This window comes from Musca domestica, unplaced genomic scaffold (genome assembly GCF_030504385.1).
Source record: "Musca domestica strain aabys unplaced genomic scaffold, Musca_domestica.polishedcontigs.V.1.1 58, whole genome shotgun sequence".
In the NCBI taxonomy this organism is placed as follows: domain Eukaryota; kingdom Metazoa; phylum Arthropoda; class Insecta; order Diptera; family Muscidae; genus Musca; species Musca domestica.
This window is the reverse complement of record NW_026712360.1, coordinates 4,061,159-4,081,546: the sequence shown is the minus strand read 5'-3', so window position 1 is coordinate 4,081,546 and position 20,388 is coordinate 4,061,159. Positions and strand designations below refer to the sequence as shown.

The following is a 20,388-nucleotide window of genomic DNA, read 5'->3' as shown; positions in this document are numbered from 1 at the left end:
ATCTAAAGTACCGAATATCGGGAGGTAGCATCATATGGGGTCTATACGAAGTCGTGAACCTACATGACCCATTTTCAATACCAAAAGTCATGCAGACATTAAAATCTTGCCAAAAAATTGGGAAAATGTTTTTGGATATCCTTTTGCACACTTCTAACTAAAATATTTTAAAACTCCATTTGTAGGGTCCTTGAAATATCCATCCTTCCAAAAACATTTTTTTAAATCATCGTCTATTTGCCCTTAATTCCATTATCAAATATTCAAATTAATTTTTGTTGTTTTTTTATTTATTTTAAATTCAGTTTGTTTTTTTTATTAAGAAATTACATTTATATATTTTTTAATTAAAAATAAAAAATAAAGAGAAAAAATATTTGTTTTTTTATTTTATAATACAAAAAAAATAAATTAAAAAAAAGATACAGAAAGTTTTTGTTCGATTTGCTCTGGTATGCAAGTAAAAAAAATAATATATTCAAAAAAAATATTAAAAAATATTGAAAACGACGGAGGAAAAATATTAAAAACAAAATTTTATAATAGATTGTAAATTGCTACAAAATAAAATATTATTGTTTGCTGTTTATATAAAAATATAAATTCTATTTTTTCGAGTTCTGAGTTGCAACCAAAAAAATTCTAAAAAAAATATTTATATATATATATAATTGTATATATATATAAAAACACATTACATATTCACTTCAGCTGCAAAGAGTGTTGTAATTTCCTGTATTATTTTTTTGATTTAAATACAATGTTTGTTGTTGTTTTTTAGATTCTTTACAAACTACAAAGCGATTCTGTTGCCTGTGAGAGTGTGTGTGTTAGAGGGAGAGAGATAGATTTTATTTTTAGGCCTCGTGTTAACTTTTTTATAGCATTATTTAAATTAAAATGCTTTCTTGACATACAGAAAAAAAATGATTCCAGAAAATATTTGATTTTCCTTCTCAAAGGATTTCCTTAAAGGATATCCTTTTCCCTTTCTATGTTTTTTTTTCTTAAAAATCACAAAAACTGGCACGGCACATTTAAATTTGTTTTCTGTTGTTTTTTCTCTTTTCTTTCGTTTTTTTATTGGTTTCTAATTAAAGAAGCTGTTAATCTGTTTCTTGTTGTTGTTGCTGTTTTGACTTTTTTTTTCTTGTTGTTGTTGTTGTTGGTTAGTTTCATTGTTATCTAGTTACTGATTGCCCTAAGAATTTATTTGGCCAAATTCAATTTGCCCATCAAACCGGCAGCCTGCTGAGCAGCCATATCATGACCTGTCTGAGCTGTATCGTGCAAAGTCTTTTCCAAATCCACTCGCTTCTGATCGACATACTGATTGGCTTCGGCAATTTTGTGGTCAACAGCTTGGCTGGCAACTTTGACGGTTTCATCGACCTGATGTTCGGCCTGTTTCATTTTATCTTCGATCACCTGTTCGGCAGCCTTGACGGATTTGTTGATGGCATCGTTGGCGGCTTTTTTGGTTTGGTCAACGGCATTGGCAGCAGCCTGAGGACGGGGGGAGAATAAGAAGAGAGATTTTGAAAAATTTGAATTTTGATATTTTTAAAATTTCTCACCTGTTTCGAAGCCTCAGCAACATTGCCAGCAATTTGTTTGGTATTGGCGGCCACATTGTTGACCTGTTGGGTGGTGTTGTTGATGACGTTCTTGGTGTTGTCAACGGCAGCACTGGCCTTGCCCACTCCGTCAGCGACGGCCTGTTCAGCCTTCTTGGCTTCTTCGGCAGCTAAGTCAGCAGCTTCCTTGGCTGCAAGGAAAAAATAAAATATTTTGTAAAACAAATTTTAAAATTTTTAAAAAAAATATTTTTTTTTCAAAATACTTTCGAAAAAATATTTTTAAAAAAATTGAAAAAAAAGGAAGAAAACCTTAAAAAATATTTCGAAAATTTTTAAAAACAATATTAAAAAAAAATATTAAAATATTTTATAAAACAAATTTTTGAAAATTATTTTTTTCTTAAAAATAAACTCACAAAAATATTTTTTAAAAAATTTAAAAAAAATTTTTTGAACATTTTTGATAAATAAAATAGAAAAAAATTATTAAAATATTCTTTAAAATATATTTTGAAATTTTTAAAAAAAATATTTTTTTTTAAAAAATACTGTTGAAAAAAAATATTAAAAAAAAAATTGAAAATGTTTTTTTAAAAATTGAAAAAAACCTTCAGAAAAATTTTTTGAACACATATGAAAACAAAATTGAAAAAAAAAAACATTAAAATATTCTATAAAATAAATTTTGAAATTTTTGAAAAATATTTTTTTAAAAATACAAACGAAAAAAATATTTTTTTTTAAATTGAAAATATTTAAAAAAAAAAAATAAAAAAACCAAAATTAAAAAGAAATTATTAAAATGTTTTATAAAACAAATTTTAAAATTTTTGAAATTTATTTTTTTTTAAATAATATCGAAAATATTTTTTAAAAAAATTGAAAAAAACCTTTGAAAAAATATTCTGAGCATTTTTGAAAAACAAAATAAAACAAAACAAAAAAAATAAATTTTGAAAATTTTGAAAAATATTTTTTAAAATAAAATCAAAAAAAATATTTTTTAAAAAATTTTTTAATATTTTTTTTTTAAATTGAAAAAAAAATTAAAAAATATTTTGAACACTTTTGAAAAACGAAGTTGAAAAAACAACTATTAAAATATATTTTAAAACAAAATTTTGTAATTTTTTTTAATACAATCGAAAAAATTTGGAAAAAATCTTTAAAACAATATTTTGAACATTTTTGAAGAAAAAACCTTTAAAAAATATTTTGAACACTTTTTAAAAAACAAAATTGAAAAATAAATATTGAAATATTCTATAAAACAAATTTTGAAATTTTTGAAAATTTTATTTTTTGAAATACAATCGAAAAAAATATTTTTTAAAAGAATTGAAAAATATATTAAAAAGATATTTTGAACACTGTTGAATAAAATTGAAAAAAAAAATTATTAAAATATTTCTGTAAAATTTATTTAAAACATCTTAAAGTCCTTGCTCGAGTCCCAGATTTAAGCTAAGGGAGTTTGTCGAATAACTAATATTTAAAATTTTTAAAATTCTCAAAAAATGATTTCAAAACAAAAAAATGCCTATAAATCCTTAGAAAAATATTCAAAAAAGTTTTTTTTTTAATTCCTTAAAAAATATCCCTGATAGTCCTTAGAAATTTCCCTCCCGCCCTTTACTCACCAGCATCAGCGGCCAATTTCTCGGTTTCGCTCTTGGTCTTCTGTATCGATTCACCGACTTTCTTGGCCTGATCTTCGGCTGCTTCCTTGACATCGTTCACTTTTTCATTGGCCAATTTCTCGACCTCTTCCTTCTTCTTGGAGAAGAGGTTGGCGGTTTTGTCGCCCAAGCTTTTGAGAGAGGCTGGAAAGGAGAAAATTGCATAAATTAGATATTTTGTAGTAAACTCAAATCAAAAAGGATCTAAAATCTAAGAATAATGGATAAAAATACTTTTTTGGGCATTCCTAGAGCTATTGTATTGGTATTTTATTAATGTCTTATGGAACCAGGGTGCGTATAAGTGATATTAATTATTGGGTAGTTTTGGTAAATTTATAATTTCAGAGAAATCATAATTGATTTTTACATTCTGTGAATTGATTTCGGTTCAGAAGACCTTAGGGCTTCATAACAATAGTTTAAGTAATTTCATGTAGGCAAAAATTTCAACGAAATTTAACTCAACTTTCAGAAAATGTCATTAAAAATTATTCTGGAATATAATTTGACATTTTTTCTACTAAGAATTATTGACTTTTTATTTTTTAGCAAAGAATTATATTCAGCACAAGAAAATGTTGTTGGATACTAAAAACAAGTAAAAAAGTATCGGTCGGCTTTGCCGACAGATGTATACCCTCAGCTCTCTTCACCCTCTATGGAGTGGGTTTTTAAAGAATGGGTCAATATTGTCAATTTCGTATCGGACCTACATAAATATGATATAAATATTATTCTAGCAGATGGATATAGGAATTGTAAAGAATCACTGAGTTGTTTCGCAATTTATGACAGATAAAAATATTGAAAAATGTGTCTCTTTGTGGGTGAGGTGCCAGAAGTTGTTCGCAGATATATAGGATCATCTTCAAAACAGATCTGGTGTTAGCAAAAATAATTTGTATGTGTGAAATTTGAAAAGAGTTTAATCCTTATTTCGCTTTCTTTGAGCCTCATGTTTTTCAAAATTAGATTATTTATATATTTCCTTTCTGTGCAGAAAATATATATCTCAAATTTTCGACCATTTGTGGGGGAGGTACCATAAGATGTGGACCGATATACTTCATCTTAACGCCAGAGCTTGGGTTAATATAAATATTGGGATGTGCGCCATTCGAAGACAATCGGACTCATACATCACATTTTATGAGAGTTGTAATTATTCAAAATTTTGACCATTTGTGGGGGAGGTACTTGAAGGAGTGAACCGATATTGTCCATTTTTACACCTAACGTAGAACTGATGCAAATATTAGGATTTGCAAAGTGAGAGCAAAATCGGATTATCCTTTCTCTTTTTGTGCAAAAAATATATATTTTTGCAAATTTCGACCTTTTGTGGGGGAGGTACCAGAAGGAGTGGACCGGTATATTCCATCTTAACATCAGATCTTGGGTTAATATAAATATTGGGATGTGTGAAATTTCAAGACAATCAGACTCTTACATCACATTTTATGAGAGTTGTGATTATTTAAAGTTTTGACCCTTTGTGGGGGAGGTACCAGAAGGAGTGGACCGATATTCTCCATTTTCGCACCAGACCTAGCAATGATGCAAATATTAGGATTTGCAAGGTAGCAGAATAATCGAATTATTCTTTCTCTTTCTGTGCAAAAAAAAATATATATTTTTTTTGTTTGAAAATTTCGACCTTTTGTGGGGGAGGTACCAGAAAGAGTGGACCGATATATTCCATCTTAACACCAGACCTTGGGTTAATATAAATATTGGGATGTGTAAAATTTTAAGACAATCGGACACTTACATCACATTTTATGAGAGTTGTAATTATTCAAAATTTTTACCATTTGTGGGGGAGGTACTTGATGGAGTGGGCCGATATTTTCCATTTTCACACCCGACCTCACACTGACTCAAATATTAAGATTTGCAAAGTTGGAGCAAAATTGGACTATAATTTCTCTTTCTGTGCAAAAGTTAAATTTTTTGAAAATTTCGAACTTTTGTGGGGGAGGTACCAGAAGGAGTGGACCGATATTGCCCATCTCCGAACTCGATCTAAGTTTGACAAAAATATTACGATGTACCAAGTTTGGACCAAATTGGATACTCCCTTCGAGAGTTATCGTGCGCACCAGCCAGCCAGACAGACAGACAGACAGACAGACGGACGGACGGACGGACGGACGGACATCGCTAGATCGACTCGAAATGTTCTGAAACGGATTTGGTCCAAAGAGACCTAGGGTCTAAAACCGTTATTTCGACTAGGCACGTTTTGGCCGTATCAAATGATATATACCCTCTGTAGCCATATGGCTGAGGGTATAATAACCCCTAATGGCCCTGATATCTGGAAGTAAAAGCCGCATTTCATAGATTATTTCCATTGGCCCAGGGTGCGTATAACTTATATTAATTTCTATGTATTTTAGATATTTTCGAAATTTCAGAGAAACCATTATAGATATTGATAATTTGAGAACAGATCGCGATTCATAAGATTTTAAGCACTCAACATATAATTTTTAATAATTTTATTCGAAAAAAAAATCAGTAACTAAAGTCAACTTTCGAAAAACTTAAAAAAAATCTTTAAATGTATACATTTATATTTTTTCTATTTTGACATTTATGTAAATATAACGTAGCCGTCTTGAGTGAAGAAAAAGTAGTTTTGAATACTGCAAAGACATCCTATTTTTATTGGCCAAAACGTTGGGATAAAATGCGGTCTTTACTTGAATTTCTCTATTAGCTCAGGGTGCGTATAATTGTTATTAATTATCGTGTATCTTCAGTATTTTTACGATTTCCACGAAACAAAAAAAGATTTTTGTATTCTCTAAATTGATTTCGGTTCTTGGGACCTTAAGCCTTCTCAAAAAAATATTTAAAAATTTTCTGTAGTCAAAAATGTCGGCGATATGTGCTTCAACTTTCAAAAAATTGCATAACATAATAGTGAAATGAATTTATCTTTTCTTCTTTTTTTTTTTTTTGCATTTATGATTTAGTATCGATTTATAGCAGAAAAAATAGTTTTAAATACTCCATTGAAAACCTATGTTAATTGACTTCAAAGTTCGACAACAATGTCGTATTGACCCAGGTGCGTATATTTAATTTTAATTATTGTGTATCTTGGGAATTTTTTTAATTCCGAAAAAACTAAACATAATTTTTATATTGTCTTAATCGATTTCTATTCACGAGACCTTAAACCTTCACAGAAAACTATTTAAAAGTTGTATGTAGTCAAAAATGTCTGCGATATTTGCCTCAACTTTCCAAAATTTCTAAAATTATAGTTGACACTAATTTTTATAATTTTTTTATTTAAAATTTTTTTGTCATTTTAAACCGAGCTATATTAAGTGCATAAAAATTAGTTTGGAATACTGTTAAGAAGAAGCCTTGTTTTTGTTGTCCAAAAAACTGGAAGTAAATGCCTTGTTTCCTTAAATATGTAAGTTGACCCAGGGTGCGTATAATTGATTTTAATTATTGTGTATCTTTGCTAATTTTAGGATTTCTACGAAACTAAAAGAGATTTTGATATTCTGTAAATTGTTTTCATTTCATGAAACCCTAGACCTTCAAAAAAAAAATATGAAAAGTTTACATATTCAAATATTTCTTAGTTTTTACCCCACATCCTTCAAAAAGTTTCAAAATAATAATTTTAATATTTTTTCTGTCTGGATTTCTTAGCATTTATTTGTTATTGGCGATCAATATACATTACAGAAAAAATGGTTGGACTTTGAAAAGAAAATCTGTTTTCATGACCCAAAAATCTGGAAGAAAATTCCATATTTCCTTGAATATTTCCAAAGGGACCAGGGTGCGTATAATTGATTTTAATTATTGGACATCTTCGGTATTTTTGGGATTTCTCCGAAAGTAAGAATGATTTTAATTTTCTGTAAATTGAATTGAGTTCATGGGACCTTAGGTCTTCCAAAAAAATATTAACAATTTATATATTCAAACATATCATGCTTTTTGCCCCACATCTTTCAGTAAGAAAAATTATTTTCATATAATTTATTTATTTCTCTGTTTTGATTGCTTGGCATTCATTGTTGTTATTGCCGTTGAATATTCATTACAGAATGAAATTGTTTTGAATTTTCAGAAAAGAAAAACTATTTTTATGGCCCACTTAATTAGCATTAATTAATTAACATCATAGAAACCATAAAAAACATAGTCGAGCGCACACACAAAGTTCATTCAACCATGTAGTTTTCACACAAATGGTAGAAACCAAAATTTCAGAATTTATTTTTATTTTTCATAAAAAGCCAATGAATGGTTTTCAATATCCAATGAGAAGCAGAATTGCTTGATTGAGTGCACTTGTACTTGAACTACGACGTAGTAGTAGAATTTTTTTCCCCCAACTGAAGGTTACATGGCAGCCAAGGATGAGTTCATCACTAAGATATTTTCCATTCGTTTTTCGCATGAGTCACAGGGAAAAACATTTTTCAAATGCATTTTCCATTGCCATTAGTTTATGGATTTTTAATATATTTCGGATTTATTTAACAATTGTTCATATTTTCTATTTTTTTTCAATTTTTCCCTTACATGTAAACATTTTTTTTCTTTCCTATCACTGCACTTCCTGGAACTTTCTTTTTTATATTTTTTTCTCTGATTTTTAAGGTGTTTTCTTCTTGTCTTCTCGTGGAACACAACTGCTTTCGTTTACTGTTCGTAGCGAACTGGCTGACCCCGGTTACTTTGGCCCCATACGAAACCGGCATTCGTCGTCTGACGTTCTAATTAAACAACAATAAAAACACAAAAAATCTCAAACCCCAAATCACAATAGGAGAAAACTAAATACCGACTCAAAAAAAAAAAACTACGACCACTACTAATTTCCAATGCATGGAATTTTAGAAAAAAAAAAATAAAAACAACAACCTGAGGCAAAACTAATGACACCGCAGAGACACAGTCAGTGGTGATTGTCTCAGTGAGTGATGACACCAAAAAAAAATTAAAAAAAAAACAAATAATTAGCAACACCAAAAAAAGTGGTTGGTTTTTTAAGTCTCATTTTTAATTCAATGCTTTTGAAAATTTACAAAAATTTAAAAATTAAATTTTACACCATTTCCACTAAAAAATATTACAAAAAAAAATCTGCAATTTTAGACAGAGACAATATTAGTTATTTTAATTGCATCTTCAATTTAACCATTATATTGAATTTTTAACAATTTTAAATTACATTTTACACCATTTCCAATGATAAAAATAATTATTTTTAAAATACCTGAAATTAAATTTTAAACTAATTCTAATGGAAAAATAAAAATCATCAGAAATTCTTAAAAAAAAAAATGAATTAAATTTATAAAAACTTAAATCATATTTTACACCGTTTCCAATGATAAACATAATTATTTTTAAAATATCTAAAATTAAATTTTAAAATAATTCTATTGGAAAAATAAAAATTAACAGACATTTATTAAATTTATAAAATTTTTTAAATGACATTTTACACCGTTTCCAATGATAAAAATAATTATTTTGAAAATATCTGTAATTAAACTTTAAACTAATTCCATTGAAAAAATAAAAATTTACAGAATAATAATAATTATAATAATAATAATAATAATAATAATAATAATAATAATAATAATAATAATAATAATAATAATAATAATAATAATAATAATAATAATAATAATAATAATAATAATTACATAATAATTCTTACAATTTACACTATTTCCATTAAAAAATTGTATTCAATTTATAAAATCTTAAATCATATTTTACGCCAATTCCAATGATAAAAATAATTATTTTTAAAATATCTGGAACTATATTTTAAACTAATTCTATTGAAAAAATAAAAATTAACAGAAATTTATTAAATTTATAAAATTTCTTAAATGACATTTTACACCGTTTCCAGTGATAAAAATAATTATTTTTAAAATATCTAAAATTAAATTTTTAGCTAATTCTATTGGAAAAATAAAAATTAACAGAAATTCTTGCAAAACATAAAAATTCTTACAATTTACACTATTTCCATTAAAAAAATATTATTAAATTGATAAAAAATTTTAAATTACATTTTACACCGTTTCCAATGATAAAAATAATTATTTTTAAAATATCTGAAATTAAATTTTTAACTAATTCTATTAAAAAAAAAATAAAAATTAACAGAAATAATAATTCTTACAATTTTACACCATTTCTATTAAAAACTAAAAAAAAATCTCAGAAAAAAAATTAACACATACATTTCAAAATGAATAAAAAATAAATATTTATATTTCATATATAATTTATGTTTTTCTAATTTAAAAAAAAAAATCTTAACTTAAATTTTACACCATTTCCACACACAAAAAAATATTTTTAAAAACTTCAATAAGAAAATAATTATTTCCATTCCAAAAAGAATAAATAGTTAAAATTTTGTCTTACAAAAGAAAATTTTTACATTTTTACACCATTTCCAGTAGAAAATAAAAAAAAAAATCTAAAAACATTGCTTTATAAATCTCAGTATGAAAAATATATTAGTTATCTAAAACCTATACTAAACTAAAATTTATTTGAATTTACAAAAATATCGAAATTAAACACCATTTCCATTAAAACATAGATTTTTTTAAGAATTCAGAACTGTAATTTTAGAAAATTAAAGAAATAAAATAAAAACAGAAAGAAATTATTAATTTTTTTTTTAACGAAATTAATTTATAAAATTTTACATCATTTCCATTTAAAAGACTAAAAGGTGTTTGAGAAAACAAGACTTTATAGATTTTAGAATGACAAAAATTCTTTGATAACTGAACACAAAATTTAATTTAATCTTTAATTTAATTTTTATTATATTACAAAAAAGGAGAAAATATTTATGAAAACAAATTAAATTTTACACTTTGGAAAATAACCAAACAAGTCAAAAATTTGGGTATTTAAATATTGTTACATTCTTTCATTAAAAATTAATATACATTGTATCCACAATTTCTTTCTAATCAGTATCCAATTATAAAATAATTTTTTGAAAATTTTCGATATAATTTTAACACAATTTCCCCCGTGAAAATTTAAAAAAATAGTCTGAGAAAAACTTTTTTGGAAAAAGCTCTATAAAGATGCAATTTTATTAGTTATGGAAAGGGCGAAGTATTTCTTAATATAATTGAAATGGAAGAAAATTACACCATTTCTATTTTTGAATAGTTACATTTTTGTCATCAATCGTTATGAAATAAAAATTTCGTCATAATTGATTAATTAAAAAAAAAACTGCAGTTATTTAGAACGGGTTTTCTTAATTTTTTTATTTAATTATTTATTTATTTTTTTTTTGGTTTTTTTTTTTTGAATAATGTGGAAATTTTTTATTTTAAATTGTTTTATATTATTATTTATTTATTATTATTAATATTATTTAATTAGTTTGTAATTTAATTAGATTGTAGTTATAAAATAAATGTTTGAAATTTTTTCAAAACAATTTTACACAAAAATTCTGAAAATTCATATTTTATTTATTTATGTATTATTATTATTATTATTATTATTATTATTATTATTATTATTATTATTATTATTATTATTATTATTATTATTATTATTATTATTATTATTATTATTATTATTATTATTACTATTATTATTATTATTATTATTATTATTATTATTATTATTTTTTGAAAAATTAAATTTTTGTCATCAATCGTAATGAAATAAAAATTTCGTCATATTGATTAATTTAAAAAAACTACAATTTTTGTATAGCGTTTGAAATTGTTTTAAAAGAATTCCCATATTTAGGAATTGAATACACTTTTTAGTATAGGATTTTTTAAAATTTCAAAAAAAATGTTTCCCAATTTTCCAAAAAATAAAAAATAAAGTAAAAAAATTCCTAAAAATTGCCGAATTTATCTCAAAATTAATAGATTACTTTTAGAAATTATAAAAGAAAATTAAAAAAGTGTATTTATAATCAAAATTATTTTTCTGGTCAAAGTCCATTTCCATGGATATTAAATTTGCACATGTTTTTGTTCTTAACACAAAAATTAATAGTTTTTTTCTTCGCAAAATAACAATGACTTGGATTCCAGCTTAAGAAATTACAAAGAACCGGCTTTCAAGCCCACAAAAAAACCATAACAAAACAAGACTCAGAACAGCAATAACAACAACCAGAACCGCAACTTACCCTGTCGACTTTTGCAAAAACTTTAACTCCATTCCTAAAGTCAGTCTTATAATAATGATGATGATCATGAAGATCATCGTCTTTGGAATGAGTGATGTTCATCAGCTTCATTAGGTAGGTTGATGGTTTGGCAGAGGTTGTGTGGAAGATGTTGTTTTTTCTGTTTTTTTTTTTCAGCTTTTATCGAAGACAACAATAGAGGCGTGAAAGGTGTTGCCGGCCACAAAACGAAAACGAAAAAAAAATCCAAAAAAAAAAGACGTAGTATCCGACAAGAACTTCAAAACAAGAAACCCGAGAAGTAGAAGAAAGAAACACAACAATAACAAAGCATATCTTACAAGCTACAGAAACAAGTTTTTATGTGAAAAAAAAACAACAATAACAACAAAACGTGCCAAAGTCTTTGAAATGCCTGGGCCACTTGGGTATCTGGGCAGGAGTAATTCTTGACAGGGAAATGAAAAATTACACGCCAACACACGTGCAGTGTGAAAATAACAAAGAGATAGAGAGAAAAAGAGAGTGAGAAAGGTAGAGAGCGAGGAAGAGAGATTGCCTTTGGGGATCGCACAAGAAAGCCAGTAATCATGATTAATAGCCTGAGATCGTAAAACAGCAAATAAGGAAAAGCAACGGAGAGAGAGAGAGAGAGAAAGGGAGAGAGAGAGGAGGGTTTGGATATTAGAAAATTCTAGAGGTTTTTTTTCTAATTCTGTCTCAACTAATTAAAATTCTCTAGGCCTCTCAGTTTGGCTAATGGCCAAAAAGTGTGCTATTTTATTACGCCATAATGTAACACAATTTTATTCATATTCTACGTTTCAAGTTGAGTTCCAGCCATAAATAGTTGGCAACTAGTAGCCAATGTTTTGTGTTGTTGTTTTATTATTTGTTTCCATGCTCCTGCTGCCACCGGAGGAGAACACGTAATCCCCTCCTGACAAAAATTGTCAGATATGTATCTCGAGAACAATTCGTACCCCAGCTCTAGCAGCAATAACAAATCGGCAAAATAAGCGGCCTGACTAACTGTCTGTCGGTTGGCCGGTTGTTCGCTCGCTGGCTTTAAGCCATTCGTTCAGTTGGTAGTACACCATTGTTTTTACGTTGTATTTACGTTCTTTTGCTAAAGCCAAAGTTGTTTGTAGACCCGTTTTGTTGTTGTTCTGGCTCTGTTCTACTCGCTCACCAGCCAGCTCGCTAGCTGGTTGTATGTATGTACCTACGTTCGTGTGATGATGTCATGTTCATTTATTCAAGGGCAAGCTTCTTTTTTGTCGTCGTCGTAGTTGTTTCACTTTAGACATAACTGGGTACATGCCATAGGAGAAGTTCCAGGGGAACAGAGGAAGGGAGCGGGAAAAACGCTAACGTTTGTGTGTATGTACCACAAAGTATGAAATCCAAAAAAAAATGAAATAACTAAAATGTATTGAGTTCTATCTGCGAGTAAGTGGTATTGGGTGTCATTGTTTTTGCGGTTTTTAAAAGCGAAAAAATTTAAATCTGAAAAAAAATTAACAAAAAAAATTGAAACAAAATTGTTCCGCAACAAATCACATTATTTCAAATGCATAACAAAGTAAATATAGTCAGGAATAAGGGCGTAAATATTTTTTATTTGAATTTTTTTTCTGTAGAAAAAACTAACAGACCTGTGGAATTTTTCCCGTACAAAAAACTGCCAGACTTAGGGTCTTGAATTTTTTTCTATGGAAAAAACTTACAGACCTGGGGTCTGGAATTTTTTTCTATGGAAAAAACTTACAGATCTGGGGTCTGGAATTTTTTTCTATGGAAAAAACTTACAGACCTGGGGTCTGGAATTTTTTTCTATGGAAAAAACTTACAGACCTTGGGTCTGGATTTTTTTTCTATGGAAAAAACTTACAGACCTGGGGTCTGGAATTTTTTTCTATGGAAAAAACTTACAGACCTGGGGTCTGGAATTTTTTTCTATAGAAAAAACTTACAGACCTGGGGTCTGGAATTTTTTTCTATGGAAAAAACTTACAGACCTGGGGTCTGGAATTTTTTTCTATAGAAAAAAACCAACAGACCTGGGGTCTGGAATTTTTTTCTATAGAAAAAAACCAACAGACCTGGGGTCTGGAATTTTTTTCTATGGAAAAACCTACAGACCTGGGGTCTGGAATTTTTTTCTATGGAAAAAACCTACAGACCTGGTGTCTGGAATTTTTTTCTATGAAAAAAAACCTACAGACCTGGGGTCTGGAATTTTTTTCTGTGGAAAACACTTACAGACCTGGTGTGTGGAATTTTTTTTTTTCTATGGAAAAAACTTACAGACATGGGGTCTGGAATTTTTTTCTATAGAAAAAACTTACAGACCTGGGGTCTGGAATTTTTTTCTATGGAAAAAACTTACAGACCTGGGGTCTGGAATTTTTTTCTATGGAAAAAACTTACAGACCTGGGGTCTGGAATTTTTTTCTATGGAAAAAACTTACAGACCTGGGGTCTGGAATTTTTTTCTATGGAAAAAACTTACAGACCTGGGGTCTGGAATTTTTTTCTATGGAAAAAACTTACAGACCTGGGGTCTGGAATTTTTTTCTATGGAAAAAACTTACAGACCTGGGGTCTGGAATTTTTTTCTATGGAAAAAACTTACAGACCTGGGGTCTGGAATTTTTTCTATGGAAAAAACTTACAGACCTGGGGTCTGGAATTTTTTTCTATAGAAAAAACCTACAGACCTGGGGTCTGGAATTTTTTTCTATAGAAAAAACCTACAGACCTGGGGTCTGGAATTTTTTTCTATAGAAAAAACCTACAGACCTGGGGTCTGGAATTTTTTTCTATAGAAAAAACCTACAGACCTGGGGTCTGGAATTTTTTTCTATAGAAAAAACCTACAGACCTGGGGTCTGGAATTTTTTTCTATAGAAAAAACCTACAGACCTGGGGTCTGGAATTTTTTTCTATAGAAAAAACCTACAGACCTGGGGTCTGGATTTTTTTCTATAGAAAAAACCTACAGACCTGGGGTCTGGAATTTTTTTCTATGGAAAAAACTTACAGACCTGGGGTCTGGAATTTTTTTCTATGGAAAAAACCTACAGACCTGTGGTCTGGAATTTTTTCTATAGAAAAAACCAACAGACCTGGGGTCTGGAATTTTTTTCTATAGAAAAAACCAACAGACTTGGGGTCTGGAATTTTTTTCTATAGAAAAAACCAACAGACCTGGGGTCTGGAATATTTTTCTATAGAAAAAACCAACAGACATGGGGTCTGGAATTTTTTTCTATAGAAAAAACCAACAGACCTGGGGTCTGGAATTTTTTCCAATGAAAAAAACTGCCAGACCTGGGGTCTGGAATTTTTTCCAATGGAAAAAACTGCCAGACCTGGGGTCTGGAATTTTTTCCAATGGAAAAAACTGCCAGACCTGGGGTCTGGAATTTTTTCCTATGGAAAAAACTGCCAGACCTGGGGTCTGGAATTTTTTTCTATAGAAAAAACCTACAGACCTGGGGTCTGAAAATTTTTTCTATAGAAAAAACCTACAGACCTGGGGTCTGGAATTTTTTTCTATAGAAAAAACCTACAGACCTGGGGTCTGGATTTTTTTCTATAGAAAAAACCTACAGACATGGGGTCTGAAAATTTTTTCTATAGAAAAAACCTACAGACCTGGGGTCTGAAAATTTTTTCTATAGAAAAAACCTACAGACCTGGGGTCTGAAAATTTTTTCTATAGAAAAAACCTACAGACCTGGGGTCTGAAAATTTTTTCTATAGAAAAAACCTACAGACCTGGGTCTGGAATTTTTTTCTATAGAAAAAAACTTACAGACCTGGGGTCTGGAATTTTTTTCTATGGAAAAAACTTACAGACCTGGGGTCTGGAATTTTTTTCTATGGAAAAAACTTACAGACCTGGGATCTGGAATTTTTTTCTATGGAAAAAACTTACAGACCTGGGGTCTGGAATTTTTTTCTATGGAAAAAACTTACAGACCTGGGGTCTGGAATTTTTTTCTATGGAAAAAACTTACAGACCTGGGGTCTGAAAATTTTTTCTATAGAAAAAACCTACAGACCTAGGGTCTGGAATTTTTTTCTATAGAAAAAACCTACAGACCTAGGGTCTGGAATTTTTTTCTATAGAAAAAACTGCCAGACCTAGGGTCTGGAATTTTTTTCTATGGAAAAAAACCACAGACCTAGGGTCTGGAATTTTTTTCTCTAGAAAAAACCTAGAGACCTGGGGTCTGGATTTTTTTTGTATATAAAAAACCTACAGACCTGGAGTCTGGAATTTTTTACATTTTTCTCTTTCTTCTCTGCCTTACTTCAAACTCCACTGGAAAATTCTAGTTTATTTTCTCATGCATTTTTCATTGTTTCATTTTGTTTCACACACACATAGTTACTCTCTCAAAGTTTTCCCTTGGCTGCATTAAGGTCACTGTCGTAACCTTGAACTCCAGCTACGTGAGTTTTCCATTTTATTTTTCACAATTACTGAAGTAAATTTCCTCAGCAAAAAAGGTAATGTAATTCAGGCTTGTGCAGGCCATAAAATTTCCCACAACAACAAACAAATAAATGTGAATGAAGGAAAAGACAGAAAAAAAAAGAAGAATGGGAACACCCTTTTGGCAAGAGCACAGAATATGAGAATTATATTTCGAAAAAGAAGAAGGAAGTGAAGAATATTTCATGACATCATTGTTTGCAAAGGGGTTTAGTGGCAGACCGCAGCAGAAGCAACAAGAACAACAACAACAACATGTTGAAAACTTTAATTAAAGGAAATAAAAATCATGTTAAACGTGTGAATTTTTTTTTTATAGTTTAATTTGCGCAAATCCGGAGATGTTCTGAAAAAAATTGATGAGAAGAAAAAAACCTTGAGCAAAATTTTGCAGGGGGAGGAGGGTGTCTTCAATGTCTGAGTTTGATTGTTGTTTTTACCTGTAATTAGTCTGCAACATGCAAACAAATGTGACCTCAACTCCACAATTTTTTTTTGTCAAATAAAAAAATTAATGGAATTCCTGTCATAGTTCGAGCTAATTTTTGCTCGAGTGTAAATAGGCCAAGAGATCTTTATCGGCCGGCTATTTTATAAATATTATGACCTTTTGAACCAAAGTACTACTTTGGTGGCAATAATAGATTACGTTGACGCCATGGAATTGATGATTCATGAAAATGTACGACCCCAGCTAAAAAAGGGGGGAGCCGAAAATAAGTCATAAAAAAGTTCATTAAATTCAGAATTTTTATGACATATCAAAGCAAGGGCTATTTGAGAGGTCTGCTTCAGGAGCCTTCAAACATTTCGTTTAGTAATCAATTTTAGTGTTTTAATGTAATTTATGAAGAGAGCTCTTTAATTCCCCACCCTGTGACCCATTTACAACCCGCATTAGATACTTGGCTCTTAAACAAGAAACTATGCCACCAAATCCATAAAAAATTACATTCTTCAATTTATTGCCCTCTCTCCCCCTCTCTCCAGCTCTCTCTTAATAAAACCCCACTGAAGGCTTATCAAAATTAATTGAATTTAATTAAACTTGACTTTTGCTTTGGGAAACTGTAAAGATGCATTCCTCGTCTAATTTGATTAGAAATTCCGAGTAGCTTTAAAAACACATATTTTTTGATGAAATTAATTAACAACCCCTCAGAAGTAATAAGAGAGCACATTGCTGCATTTTAAATAGCTCTTCAAGTCATTTGAATTCATTTTAGCTATTTTCTGAAAAGGGGCTGTGCTCTCATCACAGCTTGGGGTTGCAATGACTTTAATTCTCTCGAAACTTTGAATTTATTAATGATATTTTAAATTACTGTAGGCCTTAAATGATTATTTTGAAATTTTACTCAGGGTTCCGGGATTTTTAGGTCATGGTGTGGGAAATTTTGAGGCCTTCAATATTTATCAAGATTGGCATAAGACTGGAATTTCTTTTATGGCAATACATCCCGATCCCTTGGCCTCGAAATGTTTTCTATGGGAAAAAAGTCCCGATTACTGGGGTTACAAAATTTTTTCCATAGAAAAACCGCCGATTCCTGGGTTCTCGAATTTTTTTCTATGGGAAAAATCTTGATACCTGGATTGTCGACATTTTTTCTATGGGAAAAATACCGATCCTTGGGGTCTCGATTTTTTCTATGGAATTTTTTCTCAAATATTTTCTATAGAAAAAAAATATTGAATCCTGGGGTCTCGAATCTTTTTGTAGAAGAAATTATCGACCTCTGAGGTCTCGAAATTTTTTCCATGAAAAAAAATTGTTATCAATCCCTGGTAATTTTTCCTATGGAAAAAAATAACGACCCCTGGGGTTTCGAAATTTTTTTATGGGAAGTATTTTCTGTGGGAAAAATACCGATCTCTGGGATCTCGAAAAACATAGACCTACATTGAAAATTTTCTGCGAAGAAAGATATTCTATCCCCTTGAAAAATATGATCAAGACCCTGGAAATAGATAAAATCAGGGGATGATCTGAAACATTAGGGGTATACCAAATCCTAGGCCTATATTGATAATTTTTTGCAAGGATGGTATCTTTTTACTAAGAACTCAAATTACAAAACTTCGGTGAAATTAGTATGAACAAACAAAAAAGCAGGTAACTGCGGCCAAGACGAACTTTTAATACCCTCCACCATTATAAAGGAACATGAAATATTTCAAAAAATTCCGTAGAAAAATACCTCTCAAATGAAACCACTTATAAAGGGAGGCTGTAGTGCTGATTCCGAACTTCAAATATGAAATTTGAAACAATTCCGGTGAGTAATGCCGCTAAAATTTTCAGAATACCGCATATTGGTAGGTAGTGTTATATGGAGGCTATACGAAGACCTGCACGAACAATTTTTTGTCATAGGCTGTGGTACCTATTATAGACTTTAAATAAAATATTTTAAACAATTACAAACAGACATGACGGAATGACAAACTAAATATACCCTCCATACTATGGTGGAGGGTACGACTTTTTGGGGTGTCGAATTTTTTCTATAAAAAGTCGACCTCTGGCGTCTCAAATTTTTTTTACAGAAAAAATATCGGCTTCCGGGTTTTCTCACCGATTTCCTAAATAACCTGACGTATGTGAACACTTGAACCCCTTGATTTAAATTTATTTATATTCATTAAACTAATTTTAATAAAATTCATATAAATCCAAAAAAAAATGTAGATCTGAAATATAACGTCATCCAACCATAAAATACTGCGCACAAATGCACTTTTGTTTAAAGAGCGACAACAGCAACAACAACAACAAAAAAGTGAAAAGAATAATTAGTAATGCTTCGCTGCTCTTTCACAAAGAAGCAGAAACAGCGGTCCAGCTAGAATGCTTTGATTATTCTCACACACAGGCACCGAATCAAATACCATAAAATATTTTGAAATTTGCTGATTTTTTTTTTTCTCAAAAAAAAATATTTGAATTTATTTCAAAAATTATTTTACTACCGGCGCTTATTTTGACATAATTATTACAAGACCTTCAATGAAATTTTGGAAATATCTCAAGATTTTTTTTTGTGTTTTCAAATAAATAATTTCAAAAATATAAACAAATAATTTGAAAAATAATACGAATATTTATAAATTGTATTAAACCGGAAAGATAAGCATTTGTTTTGGGATTGTTATGAAATAAGTGATCTCTCTCACCCTCTCTTCTCCCCGAATTCCCCCTGTGGGAGAAATCAATACCTAGGCTGACTCATCAAAGTCTTGGCTTTGACAGCAGGTTTTCAAAGCTGACTTGAGTTGAGACCAGCTAGCTAGCTAGCTGGGGGAATGCTTCTACGCTGGCTGCCTTTGATTAGCTAAACAAATTGCGCACTTAGAGAGATACATTTGAAAGCCTCTCCTCTTCCCTTCCCTCTCACCACCCACAATATTTGAGTGCATTTTTCTGAAATGAAGACAAATTTTATTTTTATTTATAAATAAATATTTGTTGTTATTATTATTGTTGTTGTTCATATGCTGCTGTCTCTGCGGTATTGAAATCCATTAATAAATAAAAAATTGCTCAATTACGCTTTTGTTTATAATTGCCCAAGGAGCCAAGTGGGAAGGAGAAAATTAGCTGAAATCGCTTGAAATTGAGAAAAGAAAAATAGCAGCAACAACAACAGAATAGAGAAAAAAAGGAGTGCCCCTGGAAATATAGAAAGAAACGTGTTTTGTGTGTGACTTAGATATTGGGAATGTTAATATCGTATTTCCATACAGACAGGAGGACAGACAGACAGACTCATCAATCAATGTAATTAGACTAGTCAAGGTGATATATATTTATTTCTTAATTTTACGATAAATTTATTGGTCCTGACAATGTTGAGTGAAAAATATCGAACTTTTTCTGAAATTTCTCACATTATTCGAACTGATATTATTTTTACACATTCTTCCATTGAAAAAAATACTCATACTCTTGGTTCAGACACTTTTTCTGTAGGAAAAAATTATCAGAGTAGGGTAAGTGTACCAGTAGTCGGCACTTTTAGGATTTTCGCGTTTTTAATAGCTCACCATTCTGAGTGGAACTTTTCAATTATTACAAAGTTAATTTATTCAGATTCGAAATTTTGTATAGTTTTTGCAATAATAAATAAAGTTTTAATAACTTTTTATTAAATTTCATAAATTTGTAGTTTTATTAAAAAATGCTTTTTTGCCAGTAGTCGGCACCACTTGCCAATTGTCGGTATGGCATGTTCCAACAGTCGGCATACCATTTTTTTTGTAAGAATAATTAATAATAATAATAAATTAATTCATTAAAATATAATATTTTTGTTTAGTTAAACTAATTCGACGTCTTTATTGTACTTTTCTTAAGAATATGGATTGTTGAGGACCTTCACAGACAAAAAATTAATTTTTATTAGAATAAAT

At 29.5% G+C, this 20,388-nt stretch overlaps 1 protein-coding gene across 3 annotated transcripts in view; it reads right to left on the bottom strand.

Annotated features, from left to right (window-relative positions):
- Positions 1-1,014: 1,014 nt before the first annotated feature.
- LOC101894321 (uncharacterized protein CG45076) overlaps positions 1,015-20,388 on the bottom strand; it is a 38,671-nt gene continuing 19,297 nt past the window's right edge. For 2 of the 3 annotated variants that reach the window (XM_059128846.1, XM_005180648.4), the window contains 3 exons: positions 3,221-3,403; positions 1,578-1,768; positions 1,015-1,506 (listed from right to left, as the gene is read on the bottom strand). In XM_059128846.1, coding sequence (XP_058984829.1) covers positions 1,210-1,506; positions 1,578-1,768; positions 3,221-3,403 — 671 coding nt within the window. In that variant the 3' untranslated portion in view covers positions 1,015-1,209. Of the gene's footprint in view, positions 1,507-1,577; positions 1,769-3,220; positions 3,404-7,828; positions 7,963-20,388 lie in introns of those variants that run through there. The other variant, XM_059128847.1, reaches the window with a different exon arrangement.